The sequence below is a fragment of the Mytilus galloprovincialis genome, chromosome 3 (genome assembly GCF_965363235.1).
Source record: "Mytilus galloprovincialis chromosome 3, xbMytGall1.hap1.1, whole genome shotgun sequence".
Lineage (NCBI taxonomy): Eukaryota > Metazoa > Mollusca > Bivalvia > Mytilida > Mytilidae > Mytilus > Mytilus galloprovincialis.
This window is the reverse complement of record NC_134840.1, coordinates 16,148,610-16,167,569: the sequence shown is the minus strand read 5'-3', so window position 1 is coordinate 16,167,569 and position 18,960 is coordinate 16,148,610. Positions and strand designations below refer to the sequence as shown.

Below are 18,960 nucleotides of genomic sequence, written 5' to 3'. Positions count from 1 at the left end.
CATTATATTATTTCATTAAATGCCTGCGTATTATATGTTCCAGGATCTTACATGGTACTGATGTTAACGATACAGGTCTGTAATTCTCATCAGCATGTTTATCGCCTTTTGTGAAAACGCATGATATGTTTGCGTTAAGCAAATCTTGTGAAAGGGTTCCAGTGTCTGTAGATTTTTTGAAGATTGCTGTCAGTCCTGTTATAATTCGGCACATTCTTTCAAAATTCTGTTTGGAAATCCATCTGTTCCAGAAGCTTTTGATGGGTAAACATCTTTCATCAGTTTATCTAGTCCCTTTTCTGTTATTATGAGGTTTGTATAGATTCCTCAATACGTTTTGTTGTGTCTGGTATTGTTGTGGACTTATTTATTGTGAAAATCGATTTGAATTGTTGAATTAGTATTTCAGCTTTCCCTTTGCTGTCACTGATGACATCCCTATGTTTTTAATGGGCTACTCCGATGTTGTATTTTTTTCTGGATTTGATGTATTTCCAGAACGGCTTGGTATTGTTTGTTTCTATGCACTTTAGTATGGAGTCGTTGATATATGACCATTTAGCTTTCCTAATTTGGCTTTTGACTTCTGTTTGGAAGTGCATGTAGTTTGACCAATTATTTTGTTTTTTTTTAGCTTGCTGGTATAATCGGCTTTTCTTTTTTAACATCTTCCTTATTTTGTGTGTTATCCAGGGAATTTCAAGGCTATTATTTTAGCGGATTTCTTTGGATGATATATGTTTGTCCATGCTTTGGAATAACTTTTTTTTGAACGTGTCACTCATTTATTGGACATTTGAACCTTGTGTATACATCTGTTTAATTCTTGTTGATGTTTTAGAGATGTCTTCATTTAGTTTTTCCCAATTTGCCTTTGAGTAGATATAGCATTTTCTTGGTTTGCTGCGTTGATAGTCTGGCTAAGTGTCGCAGTCTGTTATCACCATTACATGATCTGATATGCCTGGTGCGTTTTTTTATGTTTTAATATAAAGACGGATTGATGGTATATGCTAAATGAAGGAGGTTGTTTTCTCTTGTTGGTAGTTTATGTATTTGAGTAAGTTGGAATGTGGCTGTTAGTTGCATAATTTTGTTTTGGATTTCTTTATCGTTTGCGTTTGAGTAAACTGTTGATGTTTCCCAGTTAATATCTGGACAATTGAAGTCTCCTGTTAACATGATGTTGGTATTTCTAGCTTTTGCCATGTTGAGTGATTTATCTACTTCTTCTTCACATTTCATGTTCTTTTGTGGCATTTAGAATGAGCCGATAAGTAGTCCATTTTCCCCTTTAAGTTGTATTTTAACCCATTCTATTTCGAAGATTGTAACAAGTTCAGTTTGTTCTACAGTTATGGTGTCATTATGGACTAATTTAAATACTCCTCCTTCAATCGTTCTCCTGTCATTTCTATATGCTTGGAATACTTCGTTTGATTTTATTGCGTCTTTTGTTCGATTTTCCCAGGATTTTCTATTTTTAACCATGATTCTGTTCCACAAATTATGTCGGGTTTTATGTGATGGACTGCTGCCTTGAATTCTGATGATTTGTCTTTTAATCTACTACAGTTAATAATTAGTATTCGTAGGTTTCCTTTTTCCAGTAGGTTGAAGATGGTTTGCTTTCTATTCTGCTCTTATTTGTTGTCTTCTAACTTTGTTTTTTAATTTGTCCTCAATTTGGGGCTAAAACAGCAATTTCTAGTATTTCCAATATACCGATCTGATAGTATCCACAGCTGTTGACCACTATTTAAAAAACAACTACAACTAATAAATAGAGAATAATTCTCCAGTTTATGATATTGATCAATCATGTCGTACTGTTACACTATTGTCCTAGTGTAGATGTGTCTGTCCCAAGTCAGGAGCCTGTAATTCAGTGATTATTGTTTGTTGTTGTGTTTTCGTTCATTTTTTTAACATTAATTTGGCCGTTTGTTTTCTCGTTTTAGTTGTTATACATTTTCATTTTGTGGCGTCTTATGGCTGACTATGCGGTATGGGCTTTGCTCATTGATGAAAGCCATATGGTGGCCTATAGTTGTTAACATATCTGTGTCATTTGATCTCCTGTGAAGAGTTGTCTCATTGGCAATTATACTACACCTTGTTTTTGTACATATCACAAATTAAGTATAAAAAATTCATATACAGCCTAGAAAAGCAAGACCTTTTGTCATGTCAAAAGCACAGAGTGTCTGTATGATCATTAGTGGTCATAACTGTATAGCAGATTATATGTAGTTTCCAGGTGTCCATTAGATTACACGTCAGTATGACATTTCTGTGTTAAGTGAGCTACTAAAACACGGAAAAATCCAATTCAGTATGTAGTCTTAAACTTTTAAATCTCATGCGAGATGCCTAATGTTCCGACATTGTTTTTTTTTTAAAAGTATTTATCAAAGTCAAGCGACAACCATATAAGTTTTTTTTCGTGCAATACAATTTATCCAAGATATTTGAAAGAGGGTGTAGTTCGCAATAACTGGATTTATACTGACGAGCGGAGCAATGCGAAAAATAATTTGGACGATTATACGCTTAATATTTGTATAGATATTTTGGAAAACATGAGATTTTCAAAATTATTTAGCGATCGGAAGGGGGAATACGCCCTTTACCCCTGTATTCTCAAATGCACTTTAAGGTATACAAGGACAAACAAAATCGTCCCACACATTAGTATATATAGGTAAAGACGAAAAAGTACTATTTGATAAATATATCAATGATATGAATTTCTGCCCATATCAAATTATCTTCAATTAAATTATAGAAAAACAATATTGAAAACAAAAAGTCGAGTACACCTTTTACATTCGGGTGTGTTGGAATCTACTTTAGACGTTAAACCGTGTAAAACAAATAAAACAGACAGCCTTCTCGCTTCGGAATTCATTATTTTAATATTTTCATGCTAAATTTTGTCATGGTAGTTTTTAAAATTCAGAATTTGTGAAGAACTAAAATATGGGTCAAGTGAAATGAAAAGAAATGATGGGTGTATTTGATTACAAGTTGCTAACTTTCTTATTCAATTATAATATGTGTGTCAATAAAATCATTCAAAGATTAATGACAAAATATTCAAAGATTAAAGAAAAATAGTTGGGGTTGATTTTACATAAAGTATATTCCAGCAAAAACTGTGTGTTCAAAGAGAAAAACAAGCATGCAGTGTATTCTCCCCTCCGTCATGCTTCTATGCAATATGACGAAATACGTTAAGTTAGGTCGGTTATGTCGAGTAAAGTCATTTTATTGGAAATCTCTGCTTAGCGCGTAGTTATGAAATGTAAAGGATGACATGTTAATGTTTTCACATTTACAACAAAGCCATTAAACATTAGATCTTTCTACTAGTTCATAGTCAGCTGTGCATAATTCGATGCATGATTTATGATGCCATATTTCACAATCAACGCAGCATACACCTTCGCATTTCCATGTTACAGTGTGATCACATAGCCCACATGGGTATTTGTTGCTTTGTTCTAGGATTATTGTTCTATGTCGCCTCCAAATAGTACTTAGAGTAATACAAGGTGATGTTTTGTCTTCCCTTTTATTGGTAGTGAAAGTGGTCGTCTACCATTGTGTAGCATGTTTTTATTTAGTGTTGACGGGATAAGCCGACTATCAATATTGTAGCTACTAAGTTCATGTTAATAAGATGTACAAATATATGTTGTTTTTAGTGTTACAGTTTTTGATGTAGCGTAGAAGAACCCGTACTGACCTAAAAAATAAAACCGTAACATTTGACCAATGATCTAATTCAGTTCAGTGTATTATTTTTCCTGGTTTCTATTGTATCTTTAGCTTTCTAATGTGGATTATTTGGTTTGTGTGTTTGGAGTCTCGGTTTAGTGCGAAAGAGACCGTACTGACCTCGAACAGCAAACACAACCAACAATCTAGTTGTGTCTGATCTGCTATTTTCTTTAGCCATGTGCGTGCTAGTATGTTGTCCGAGTGTATGCCATCTACATATAAATCAAAGTTGTAGTGGTTTCCTTCGGCTGATGTGCGTTGTGCTCCTTTCTTCTATTTTGATTTGACTTTCAAGTCGTTTCAGAATTTTGGTGTATGGCTGTTAACTTCTGTGTTTAGTTATTTGACTTTGTTGTTAAATTTTATGACTTGTTCTGCTTATTCGGTGTCTTGTGATTTGAAATCATCTGGTGTTTTTTGTTTTTGGCTTTATTCCAACGGCGTATTGAATAAAGGAGTTTCTAGTGTGGTAACCCTACAGTCTTTAAATTTTCTTGTCAGTTATATGCATTAACAGTAGAATTCATTGATATGCGAGATGGTTTCTCCTCCATGAGATGGTACGGATATATATCTTTTTGTTGTTAGGTGTCAGGTCGCATGTTCCAAACCAGATGTATATCCAGATACGGCCTAGTGTGTCTATTTTATGTTTGATATTTTTTTCTAAAAAATCAAATCTATTTTTGCTATTTGCTCTACTTGCACTCCATCAAATTATTGAGTTTTCTACTTGGTTTGATGCTATAACCTTCTTTTTAAGCCAGATTTCTTTGCTATCTGAAAGTACTACGGGAGTGGTGGGCTTGCTGTTGTCTTGATGATAAACTTTACGAGTTTATTGCTTGGCATAACTAAAGGTTTGAGATCTTGTGTGATGATTATTAAATATTAATTTTTGTACCTTGCTATTACAGTTAGCGGCACATTTTCAATGTAAAGTTAACCTAGTTGTACTGAAGGTAAACAAATAAAGATGGCGGCAAATAATTTTAAAAGCTATCTTCGAGTTTGTGGAAAATTGCACGTTTTTCTGCCCAAATGATTGTATAAGGGAATTATATTGTTGTAATGTTTGTGTTTGAAATGACTCCTGATAAATTTCCCTGCATACTGTGTCTAATTATCAATTTTTCTCTGTTCTCTTCTCATCGATTTAAATAAACGTCCTACTATTTTGCGCATGCGCTTTGTCCATATGTATAGCTGTAGCATTATAATAAGAACGCATCAACATAGTCATATGTATATCTGTAGCATTATAATAAGAACACATCAACGAAGTCATATGTATATCTGTAGCATTATAATAAGAACACATCAACATAGTCATATGTATATCTGTAGCATTATAATAAGAACACATCAACGAAGTCATATGTATATCTGTAGCATTATAATAAGAACACATCAACATAGTCATATGTATATCTGTAGCATTATAATAAGAACACATCAACGAAGTCATATGTATATCTGTATCATTATAATAAGAACACATCAAAAGAGTTATATGTACTAGTATGTGTGTAGAAGTGTAACTAGAACACATCAAAATAGTATGTTTATTTGTAGCAGTATAACTAGAACACATCAACAGAGTCATATGTTTATCTGTAGCATTATAATAAGAACACATCAACAGGGTCATAATATTATGTTTATTTGTAGCAGTATAATAAGAACACATCAATAGAGTTGTATGTACATGTATATCTGTAACGTTATAATAAGAACACATCAAAAGAGTTATATGTACTAGTATATGTGTAGAAGTGTAACTAGAACACATCAAAAGAGTATGTTTATTTGTAGCAGTATAACTAGAACACATCAACAGAGTCATATGTTTATCTGTAGCATTATAATAAGAACACATCAATAGAGTTGTATGTATATCTGTAACGTTATAATAAGAACACATCAAAAGAGTTATATGTACTAGTATATGTGTAGAAGTGTAACTAGAACACATCAAAAGAGTCATATATTTATTTGTAGCCGAGAATAACATGAACACACCAAAAGAGTCATGTACATGTATATCTGCAGAAGTATTATAAGAACATATCAACAAAATCATACGTGTATATTATATGTAGCAGTATAACTACATGTAGAACACATCAACAAGTCATATGTATATCTGTAGCTGTATTATAACTAGAACACATTACCAGAGTAATATGTATATCTGTAACAGTATTATAAGAACATATCAACGAAATCATACCTATACATGTAGCAATATAATGAGAACATATCTGAAGCATTATATTAAGAACACATCAACAGAGTCTGACGTATAGACGATGTACAATGTAGTAGCATAATAATATCAACAGAGTCATGCATATAACGTTTGCATTCATTATAAATAAAACAGATCAACAGTCATTCATATAAAATTATATATTAATTTTGTACTTATGTGATTAAAATACATTATCGATCAGAGGCTTTTGCATATTTGTGTTGTTTGAGATATATAAATTGCAACCTTACTACAGACAAAATACAAGAAAAAACAAACAGACAGAAAATAAATCACTGTACTATTGACTCATTGATATACATGTATCTTAGTAACGATAAGATAGCAAGATATATACAAGTTACGTAATCTATGCATATTCTTCCTGGTTAGTATGAAAATGCATGTTCCTTTAATTAACGTGGTGATAGGAATATCATTGATATGTCCATCTGTTCAGTTCTTTTTCATGGAATTCAAATATCCAACCTATTATACACATTCCGCTATAACAAAAGAAGCTGTAGCCCGGGCTGCTGTTAGCTACATAACTGGCAATCCACCAGATGCTGAAAAAAGTGCTGTTGCTGTACTCGACACAATATTCGGAAAAGGTAGGTTAATGGGAAATAACTTTAGCATACATAGACTAAATCACGACTGACGTTAAACCCACATTTTAATGACTTGTTCGTCGTCAGTTATTTCGTTCACATAGGCTAATACCCAGGAGATCATTGTTTTGTACTTTTTCGTTAGTTTTTGATGTTTTTTACATTAGGCTCGGGAGACAAATTTCGTTTTTCAATTTTTCAATGTATTAACAGGCATTTGTATTATAAACGGGTGTTCTTGTTCTGTCTGGATCCTGTTTGGTTTTGATCATTTATATATTGAAATTCGGTTTCTAAACTAATATTCACAACATTGACCGAGTAAAATATTTGTTTGACGATTGACTACCCAAAATACATGCGTACAAAATGAAAAAATCTTGCACAGAAGAGTAAGTTTATGATATATGCATGCATTGGTTCAATAATTGGTTTAACATTATTTTTCACCAGTCACTGGTTTCATATAACTTTACATTAAATAAAATATGTTCAGTATCTCTGTATTTACAAGACAATACTAACTTTCTTATTTACTTAGGCCCTTGGCTCCATCGGGAAGCATAGGCAATTGACGAACTCTCTCCATCTAACTCGATTTAGCGCAGCTTTTCTAAGGTGTTCCAGTTGTATCCTTGCTGTGTTATTTCAGATTATGTGTCCCTGCGCCAGGTGTTTCTTGATCGTCCTCTGTTTCTTTTTCCTTGAGGATTCCACTGTCTAAAGTGCCTGCCTTGTAATGCTGTTTGTTGTTTTTTCGCAGTGTGTGGCCTATCCATACCCATTTTATTTTCTTGATTTGGATGCCAATAGGCTTTTGTTTAGCTCTTTTCCATAGACTTCCATTTCTTACTTTGTCGAACCATCTGATGTTCATGAATCTCCTTTGGCAGTTGTTGATGAACCTTTGGAGTCTAGACAACATTGTTTTAGTTGTTCTCCATGGTCTCTGATCCATACAAGAACACTGATTTTACGTTGGAATTGAAAATTTTCATTTTTTGTGCTTCTTGAGATGTTCTTGGCACTCCATACTTTTCTTAAGGGGACGATCATTTTATATTCTGGGGAGGAGGGGGGGGCAGGAGTTATTTATTTTTTAAAAATATGAGGACAGATTATTTATTTTGCTGCACTATTAAAGCAAGGGACTGATTATTCATTTTCACAACTATATTTATGATATTCGAAAACATAAAATTTTTAAATGATTTGTTTATTATAAATAATACATGTATTATTATAATAGTCAAGTCATTATGTACCATTTAATCAGAATTAATTATCATCCTCTGCAGAAATGAATCAGGCTTTTTTTTTTATTCCCAACTGCATATACATATATTGCATACATGCATTGTATTAAAGTTTGGTTGTAACTAGCCTCTTTAAAAAGTATTGCCAAACTAATCAACTTATTGATGGTTGCCGCGTATTGATAGAATTAGAAGTAGAAACAGAAGTTGCCGATCGGAGCGAGTCCAAAAAATTTATGCAGGGTTTTGGAGCCACTGAAGGCCCAAGAAGTTATAGAAGAAATAATGCAATATCATGCTTTCTGGGTGATCCGAAGACCCTTTCATAATCTGAAAATGCAAATTTTGATTTAAAATTTTTTTTTTACAATATTTTGTTTTCAAAGCAAAATGTATAAATTCAGTGCAAGACTTAAGTTTCTAGGGACAACATCAAAAGACCAATGTGCATGATAAAGCAAAATTGGAATTCACATAGTTAAGTCTATGGTTGCTGTTTTTTTAAAAACTCATTATCAAGTTCATAACAAAATTACTAGATAACAAAAGGAATGCAACACTAACAGAATACAGAAGGGCAATCAATGGACAAAAATATTTGTTTGACGATTGACTACCCAAAATACATGCGTACAAAATGAAAAAATCTTGCACAGAAGAGTAAGTTTATGATATATGCATGCATTGGTTCAATAATTGGTTTAACATTATTTTTCACCAGTCACTGGTTTCATATAACTTTACATTAAATAAAATATGTTCAGTATCTCTGTATTTACAAGACAATACTAACTTTCTTATTTACTTAGGCCCTTGGCTCCATCGGGAAGCATAGGCAATTGACGAACTCTCTCCATCTAACTCGATTTAGCGCAGCTTTTCTAAGGTGTTCCAGTTGTATCCTTGCTGTGTTATTTCAGATTATGTGTCCCTGCGCCAGGTGTTTCTTGATCGTCCTCTGTTTCTTTTTCCTTGAGGATTCCACTGTCTAAAGTGCCTGCCTTGTAATGCTGTTTGTTGTTTTTTCGCAGTGTGTGGCCTATCCATACCCATTTTATTTTCTTGATTTATAAATTCAGTGCAAGACTTAAGTTTCTAGGGACAACATCAAAAGACCAATGTGCATGATAAAGCAAAATTGGAATTCACATAGTTAAGTCTGTGGTTGCTGTTTTTTTAAAAACTCATTATCAAGTTCATAACAAAATTACTAGATAACAAAAGGAATGCAACACTAACAGAATACAGAAGGGCAATCAATGGACAAAAGGCAAATAAATAAGAAACATTGATCCCGAAAAATCAGGGCTATGTCTGAGGGAAATCAGCACTGTTTCTTGCAAGGCACTCGCGGTGAACACAATTTGATATAGAGACAAGTGTTTGGTTTTGAAATTTCCTACATGAGGCATTTGACTCAATGTAGCTACGGCCCTATTAAAATAAAAGTGAGGTAAGGTTTCCTGAGAAAATATACCTCAAGTTAAATGAAACCAATTTTCAGACGTTTCAAGTATATTTAAATAATATTTATACTTTTATTATTAAAAAAAATTGGGAAGTGTTTCCCGATTTTTTTGGGGTAAAAAGATGAATTTATGAAGAATATGGTGCCATCTCATACTTTCGATTAGACCTGCTGAGTTATTTATTTTCAATACATTGCAAGTCAGGTAATTTATTTTCAAACTACCACAGAACAGACCATTTATTTTTGTGATTATCAAGGCTGAGTTATTTATTTTCAAAATCCTCCCCCCCCCAGAATATCAAATGGTCGTTACTTAAGATGGCTCTGGATTTGTTGATTCTTGCTTTTACATTATCGTCTGTACTATGTTGACAATGCTTCCTAGATAAGTAAACTCATCTAGTTCTTCGATGTTGGTATCATACTTATTGGTTGTTTACTTTTGGTATTGATCTTCATTACTTTTGTCCTTCTGCGTTTGGTTTTGCGTTTAGTTTGAGTCCAAGCTTTATATTTATTGAAGAGAGAAGGTTTTGTTTTCTTACATTTGTTGTTGTGGATATAAGGGCTATATCATCCACAATTATAAAATCCAAGTCTTCTAGTTGTTGCCAGATTGTCCATTGGATTCCATTTCTTTTCCCTTCAGTTGCTTCTTTCATGATGTAGTCTATTGTCAAGAGGAAAAGAAAAGGTGATAGAATGTAACCTTGTTTTACTCCAGTTTTGACATCAAAACTCTCGCTGAGCTTGCCTTCAAGTACAACTCTGTATTTCATGTTGTTATAAGAGTTTCTGATAATGTTTATGAATGATTGTGGTATTCTATAATGAGCCATGATGTTCCAAAGGGTTTCTCTATCCGAGCTGCCAAAAATGAAATGCCTTTTCGAAGTCAACGAAGTTAATCAGTATCGAGGTGTTCCACTCTATGGACTGTTCTATTACCATGCGTAGTGTGGCTATTTGGTCTATGCAGAATCGGTCTTTTCTGAATCCTGCTTGCAGTTCTCTGAGTTTTTTCGTCTATAGCCTTTAGAAGAGGATTCTATTTAGTACCTATGCTGCCACTGATATTAATGCAATTCCTCTGTAATTTTTGCATTCTTTAAGGTTACTTTCTTTGGAAGTTTTATTAGGTGGCCCTCATTCTATTCTTGAGGCATTTCTTCTTGCTGCCACATATTACTGATTGCTTATGTAAGAGGTTAGGTCTAGGCTGGTCTTAAGGGCTTCTGGTGGAATTTTGTCCGGACCTGCTGCCTTTTCTGACTTCAACGTTTTTACAGCTTGTTTTATTTCGACTTTTGTAAGTAGGTTAACTTAAGGTTTATGTGAAGCTCTTCATCTGCTTTGTTGATAACTGGTGTATTAGCTGGAGTTGGTCTATTTGGAAGTTCTTTAAAGTATTCGGCCCATCTATTCTTCAATAGTGGTAAGGACCTTCCCATTTTTGTCAATACACAATCTTCAATTCAATTTTCATTTGTAGATGAAACTGCAAGAGAAAACTACGGAGAAGTAGTAGATCTAATAATCTCAAGTATGAGTGAAAGGTTTCGAGAAGTTTACAACAATCCAACACATATCATGGCTGATGAACTGATAGCTGAAGGTCAGTCTATAGATTAATTTTAATGTTTTAAGTCTATAATTATAAAATTTCATATACGATACAAATCGGATCTGACACAAGTTTTATCAACATATGTGTATAATGCCGCAATTCGACCTATAATTGTTTACTCTTTACAAATTGTGAGTGGATGGAGAGTTGTCATATTTGCACGTATACATGTACAACATCTTTTCTCTTTATCTCTCTATGGCGTTTTTAAAAACAGTGATACCAAGTTTACATTTTTTGTAAATTTTCTTTGGTGTGTATATTAAAAAGAAGATAGGGTATGATTACCATTGAGACAACTCCCCACAAGAGACCAAATGACACAGAAATTAACACCGTACGGCCTTCAACAATGAGCAAAGACCATACCGTATAATCAGCTATAACAGGTCCCGAAATGACAATGTAAAACAATTCAAAAGTCAGTATCACTGGACTAATCGCGATAAGTTTCGGCCTGGTTAAAAATAGCCACGCGCGAGTGCATCGCGCAAGGTTATACGTTCCCTTGAATTAAAAACAAACGTGATTTGTTTTTCGTCCAACCGCACGAGTGTTTTCGTGAAATAAATATTTGTCATGGTTACAGAAAACTGTAGACCATAGAACAACGATGTGAACAACAAGGGATCAGCGTTTGGTGTATACATGACCTTAAAAGTAGACGAAAGCGAAAGTAAACATACAGTAGTCGAGCAAAATTCAGACTCACCTAATATGTACTGTACTAAAGTCAGAATAACAACCCAAAAAAGAACGCTTTGTAAATTATTAGCCTGGCTAACACAAAAAGTCATATCAGTATACATTGTGCCTGATATTCATGAATGATGATGAAGACATAATCTTTCAATCAGTTTAATTAAAGTCTGGAGCTGGCATGTCAATTAATTGCTAGTAGACTGATGTTATTTATGTATTATTGTCATTTTGTTTATTTTCTTTGGTTACATCTTCTAAGAATTTCTCTTGAACTGAATTTAGATGTGCGTATTGTTATGCGTTTACTTTTCTGCATTAGCTAGAGGTATAGGGGGAGAGTTGAGATCTCATAAACATGTTTAACCCCGCTTCATTTTTGCTCCGGCCTTTGTTAGTCTTGTTTTATTTTAGTTTCTTGTGTACAATTTGGAGTTTAGTATGGCGTTCATTTATCACTGAACTAGTATATAAATTTGTTTAAGGGCCAGCTGAAGGACGCTTCCGGGTCCAGGAATTTCTCGCTGCATTGAAGACCTGTTGGTGATCTTCTGCTGTTGTCTTTTCTATGGTCGGGTTGTTGTCTCTTTGACACATTCCCCATTTCCGCTCTTAATAGTAACCCTCACACAGCCGGATAAAATGGTGTACATACTTATATTTTTACATTTACACAGTTTATTGTATATAAATACTCTGATATTACTTCTCTTGTGTTAACTTCTTAATTTGAATTGCGGGATTCAAATGTAAAAATGAAAATGTTGTTGACTCATAAAAAGGCGTGGAATATTTGTTTACTAGTCTAATGTTAAGCAGTATAACCAAATAGCGTGCCCTATTCCTACAATATGTCCTATCAGGTTTACTGAAAGGAGTAGGTCCGGTAAGGACCGATTTTGGCCTCAATTTTCAAGTTCATCTAACAAATGATTTTAAACATTTTTTAAACACCTTAATGTCTATTTCAATTGATTCGATTAGTTTATGTGATAGATTTTAACTGATTTAGTCATTAAAACGCTCCGATTCAAGCTTAAATCTAAAAAAATCTATCAAATATGCAAAAAAAACGTCACTTTTCAGGTGTTTTTTTTTTGTCAAAAATGAAAGTGGCCGCACTCGTGTTCATCCTCTACCTTTGTATATATTATGTTTTATCATCAAATACAACTTAAATTTCAATATTAAGAATGAACACGAATGCTTCCACTTTCATTTAAGACGGACACCATCTAAAATTTAACTAAAATGCTAAAATTTTGAAGATTTCAGTAATTTAGCATGCCTTAATGATGCTACATGTAGTATCCGATATATGTGCATTGTATTGTCAAAAACAGCCCATATTTATGTAGCAGGAACATTCTACTTTCTAAATAATAGCTTAACTATTACATTTTCACAATTATGTAAAACTGCTATATTTTGGGGCCAAAAAGGGGTCTTACTGAACCAATCCCTTTGTCACGATATGACAGTAGTTGTCATTGCGTTCCTGTATTTTATAGCAAGTCGACGTTCAAAATTGTGAAGACTGCTTTTAGTTTGTACAAATATTGTCTTTGTCATCCCACTCGAACGTTGATGTATATAACATCCAATCTTTAATTGGCATTCACAACATTCTTTAATATTTCTTATTCATTTTTTGATCTGGGAAAGTACATCAATCTTCTTTGATGGCAAAACTAGGGGACTGGGGAGTGAGTAATTACACCATCTACAAAACTATATAAAGAGGAAGGCTTCTGCCGACCAATGTTCAGCTCATAATTATAACAAATATATGATATGTCTGTATGATCAGACTCTTTCACATTACTATTAAGATGTCATTTGCGACATTTTTTGCTTTACCTCTCTCTTTTCTCCGCCTTATATTTTCCTGCAAATGTTTGATTTGTTTTGTGAAAAAATATTTTTAGGCAATTCCTATTTAATAAAAACGAGGCAGACAATTATAGAACTATCAACAAAAGACAAACTAGATATAAATTTCATTGCGGATTTAATTGGACGTTATCTACTGACCCTTCAAATGTTCTACTGTAACACAAACTGGGTAGAAATTGAACACAACAAAATCTGTGAAAATCTCGGTAAGTACATTTTTTTAAGGCTTGTCTCAGAATCTTTTTTTTTCTACATACCTTAATTGTGGCTTGTACACTCAAAATCCTTTTCTATATGTACTTCTTGCTAAATTTCAACATAACAGTAAATTAATAAATGTTCCATGATACAGGAACGTAAGGTGTCGAGAATGAAAAAATATAATTGGCTTTGCAAACTTTGATATCAACATCTGAAAATGAAAGTATTCTGATCCAGGTAGAGGTAAAGTTTGACTCCATTGCATAGAAGAAAATAACATTATAGGAATACTCTTGTAGAAAAAATTCAAGAAGGATTTGCATCATTTTTATCCTTACTTTACTGTAAGAGTTAAAACTTTTGACGATTTTATCCAATTGAATAGAAGAAAAAAAAACTTTTTTTATACACTAAAGAATAACTGGAATGATATTTTGCGAGAAATTTTAATAATTTGCAGTATATATTTAAAATTTCGGTACAGATATGATTTAATTTAAAGACTATTTGTATTTCAAAAATTCATAAATTAAAGCTTTAGTAAGAACCAAGGTTTCAACTCCCTTAGGCGGTCAGGCAAATTTAACTTTATATGAATTTGACTATTCATTTAAGGTCCTTTTAGGTCATCAAGCTCCTGAAGTTTCAGTGCATTTTGGCATCCCTTGCTTTCAAATGTTTTAGGTATGAACTTTCTTTGCGAAGTTACATCTCAATAAGCGCCCCGGCCTGTTCATCTCCGAAGGTATCATGCTCATCGGTCAGTGTTTCGGCACTGACATGATTCAAACATATTAAACTTATTTCAAATTCGATTTTCTAAGTTAAGAAAAATGTTAATAGCATAGGTTCATCTCATTCAGGTAAAGTAAATCTTAGATGAATTTGATATTTTTTAGGTCATTTTCGGCTCCTAAAGTTCAACGTGTTAACGCATCTTTGACTTTTTATGTTTCTTTTCAGATTTAGGTTTAGACAAATATGTACCTTTACATCAACCCTTACATGATTCTAAATGAAATCAACTTATGACAACATACAAACTGGTGAAACCCAGAGTTCCTGTACCAAATATTGACCAGGGATACAAACGTTCGTCTGTTCAATTAAATTATTATAACATTACAGTAACTGATTAAATGTGTAAAAGAAATGGTGTGCCAATCAAGATGAAAAATGCACTTTAAGTGATATTTTTTTTCTTTTAGGTATGACAGACAAATTTGACGTTCCCTTGTCAGACGCCGATGAAGCTAGTTGTCGTAACTGCAATGAAAAGAAGTGAGTCAAATGATTTGATATAAACAAAGGTCTCTTTTTTGATAGCCTGTTGGTTAAATCATTTTTTTTTTACACATACTATAATTGAGAGTATCATATATATATAGTTCTTTATCTCTAAAATAGAAGATAACCTGATATTTTGAAGATATGAGTAGATTACAATAATATGTGTACTAAAGATAAAAGCAGTTGTTATGGTCGAATTAAATTGGGGAGACCCATTTATACATGTAGCTATGTTTGTTGCACATCCCTATTTGTAAATTGTAAGAAATAGTCATTTGCCTTATATTTACAGAGAGGGAGATTGTAAAACAAACCTGATAACGACAAAACTGACCAGTGGCTATCTTGAACTTAAAACAAGAGGAGGCAAGGGAGGCAAAAAACCATGGAGTATGTATCAATAATTCTACCAGACACAAGTTGGTTCCTTTTTCCTTTTTCCTTTTTCGATATTCAAATTTTGAAAATATTACAAGTCCAAACTGAATTTTTTTTTTCCTTCAAAATTTTTTTTCCTCAAAATTTTTTTTTCCTCAAAATTATTTTTCCTCAAATTTTTTTTTTCCTCAAAATTTTTTTTTCCTCAAAATTTTTTTTCCTCAATTTTTTTTTTCATCAATTTTTATTTCCTCAAATTTTTTTTTTCCTCAAATTTTTTTTTTTCCTCAAAAAGTTTTTCTTCAAATTTTTTTGTCATTTCCTTATTCGTTTTCTTTTCCTTTTTCGATTATCATCCTTATTTGATTTCCATTTCCTTATTCGATTTTCATTTCCTTATTCGATTTTCTTTTCCTTATTCGGTTTCTTCTTCCTTTTTCAATATTCATTTCCTTTTTTGGTTCCTATTTCCTTATTCGGTTTCTATTTCCTTATTGGATTTTCATTTCCTTATTCGATTTCCATTTCCTTATTCAATTTTCATTTCCTTATTTGGTTTCTTTTTCCTTTTCAATATTCATTTCCTTATTCGGTTTCTATTTCCTTATTGGATTTTCATTTCCTTATTCGATTTCCATTTCCTTATTCGATTTTCATTTCCTTATTCGGTTTCTTTTTCCTTTTTCAATATTCATTTCCTTTTTCGGTTTCTATTTCCTTATTCGGGTTCTATTTCCTAATTGGATTTTTGTTTCCTTATTCGATTACCATTTCCTTATTCGATTTTCATTTCCTTATTCGGTTCTTTTTCCTTTTTCAATATTCATTTCCTTTTTCGGTTTCTAGTTCCTTATTCGGTTTCTATTTCCTTATTGGATTTTCATTTCCTTATTCAATTACCATTTCCTTATTCGGTTTCTTTTTCCTTATTCGGTTTCTTTTTCCTTATTCGGTTTCTTTTTCTTTTTTCAATTTTCATTTCCTTTTTCGGTTTCTATTTCCTTATTCGGTTTCTATAACCTTTTTCGATTTTCATTTCCTTATTCGGTTTCCATTTCCTTTTTCGATATTCAAATTTTGAAAAATATTACAAGTCCAAACTGAATTTTTTTTTTCCTTCAAATTTTTTTTTCCTCAAAATTTTTTTTCATCAAAATTTTTTTTTCCTCAAATTTTTTTTTTTCCTCAAAATTTTTTTTTCCTCAAAATTTCTTTTTCCTCCATTTTTTTTTCCTCAAAATTTTTTTTTCCTCAAAATTTCTTTTTCCTCCATTTTTTTTTTCCTCAAAATTTTTTTTTCCTCAAAATTTTTTTGGCTCAAAATTTTTTTTCCTCATTTTTTTTCCCTCAAAATTTTTTTTCCTCAAATATTTTTTTTTCCTCAAAATATTTTTCCTCAAAAAGTTTTTCTTCTAATTTTTTTTTCATTTCCTTATTCGTTTTCTTTTTCCTTTTTCGATTATCATCCTTATTCGATTTCCATTTCCTTAGTCGATTTTCACTTCCTTATTTGATGTCTTTTCCCTATTCGGTTTCTTCTTCCTTTTTCAATATTCATTTCCTTTTTCGGTTTCTATTTCCTTATTCGGTTTCTATTTCCTTATTGGATTTTCATTTCCTTATTCGATTTCCATTTCCTTATTCAATTTTCATTTCCTTATTCGGTTTCTTTTTCCTTTTTCAATATTCATTTCCTTATTCGGTTTCTATTTCCTTATTCAGTTTCTATTTCCTTATTGGATTTTCATTTCCTTATTCGATTTCCATTTCCTTATTCGATTTTCATTTCCTTATTCGGTTTCTTTTTCCTTATTCGGTTTCTATTTCCTAATTGGATTTTCGTTTCCTTATTTGATTTCCATTTCCTTATTCGATTTTCATTTCCTAATTCGGTTTCTTTTTCCTTTTTCAATATTCATTTCCTTTTTAGCTCACCTGGCCCGAAGGGCCAAGTGAGCTTTTCTCACCACTTGGCGTCCGTCGTCCGTCGTCCGTCGTCCGTCGTCGTCCGTCGTCGTCGTCGTTAACAATTTACATTTTGAACTTCTTCTAGAGAACCACTGAATGGAATGGAACCAAACATGGCATGAATGTTCCTTATGAGGTGCTGACCAAGTGTTGTTACTTTGTAGCCGATCCATCATCCAAGATGGCCGCCAGCGGGGGACTTAGTTTAACTTAGGACGCTATGGGAAATGCATACAAATGACTTCTTTTAGAGAACCACTGAATGGAATGAAACCAAACATGGCATGAATGTTCCTTATGAGGTGCTGACCAAGTGTTGTTACTTTGTTGCCGATCCATCTTCCAAGATGGCCGCCAGCCGGGGACTTAGTTTAACATAGGACCCTATGGGAAATGCATGCAAATGACCTCTTTTAGAGAACCACTGAATGAAATAAAACCAAACATAGCATGAATGTTTCTTATGGGGTGCTGACCAAGTGTTGTTACTTTGTAGCCGATCCATCATTCAAGATGGCCGCCAGCGGGGGACTTAGTTTAACATAGGACCCTATGGGAAATGCATACAAATGACTTCTTCTAGAGAACCACTAAATGGAATTAAACCAAACATAGCATGAATGTTCCTTATGGAGTGCTGACCAAGTGTTGTTACTTTGTAGCTGATCCATTATCCAAGATGGCCGCCAGCGGGGGACTTAGTTTAACATAGGACCCTATTGGAAATGCATACAAATCACTTCTTCTAGTGAACCACTGAATGGAATGAAACCAAACATGGCATGAATGTTCCTTATGTGGTGCTGACCAAGTGTTGTTACTTTGTAGCCGATCCATCATCCAAGATGGCCGCCAGCGTGGGACTTAGTTTAACATAGGACCCTATGGGAAATGCATACAAATGACTTCTTTTAGAGAACCACTGAATGGAATGAAATCAAACATGGCATGAATGTTCCTAATGTGGTGCTGACCAAGTGTTGTTACTTTGTAGCCGATCCATTATCCAAGATTGCCACCAGCGGGGGACTTAGTTTAACATAGGACCCTATGGGAAATGCATACAAATGACTTCTTTTAGAGAACCACTGAATGGAATAAAACCAAACATTGCATGAATGTTCCTTATGAGGTGCTGACCAAGTGTTGTTACTTTGTAGCCGATCCATCATCCAAGATGGCCGCCAACAGGGGACTTAGTTTAACATAGACCCTATGGGAAATGCATACAAATGACTTCTTTTAGAGAACCACTGAATGGAATAAAACCAAACATGGCATGAATGTTCCTTATGAGGTGCTGACCAAGTGTTGTTACTTTGTAGCCAATCCGTCATCCAAGATGGCCGCCAGTGGGGGACTTTTGAATGAAATTAAACATGTTCCTTTCCTTATAAATGAGGTTGTGTTGTCACTTTTAGCCAAATTTTATATTTTTTTATATGATTTCAAAAACCCAAGTAGAATCAGGTGAGCGATACAGGCTCTTGAGAGCCTCTAGTTCGGTTTCTAGTTCCTTA

At 33.2% G+C, this 18,960-nt stretch overlaps 1 protein-coding gene across 2 annotated transcripts in view; it reads left to right on the top strand.

The window, feature by feature from the left end:
• Positions 1-6,412: 6,412 nt before the first annotated feature.
• Positions 6,413-18,960, top strand: part of LOC143067265 (von Willebrand factor A domain-containing protein 7-like) — a 57,003-nt gene continuing 44,455 nt past the window's right edge. For both annotated transcript variants that reach the window (XM_076240374.1, XM_076240373.1), the window contains exons 1-5: positions 6,413-6,654; positions 10,874-10,996; positions 13,636-13,809; positions 15,013-15,085; positions 15,387-15,484. In XM_076240374.1, the coding sequence (XP_076096489.1) occupies positions 6,435-6,654; positions 10,874-10,996; positions 13,636-13,809; positions 15,013-15,085; positions 15,387-15,484 (688 nt within the window). In that variant the 5' untranslated portion in view covers positions 6,413-6,434. The remainder of the gene's footprint in view (positions 6,655-10,873; positions 10,997-13,635; positions 13,810-15,012; positions 15,086-15,386; positions 15,485-18,960) is intronic.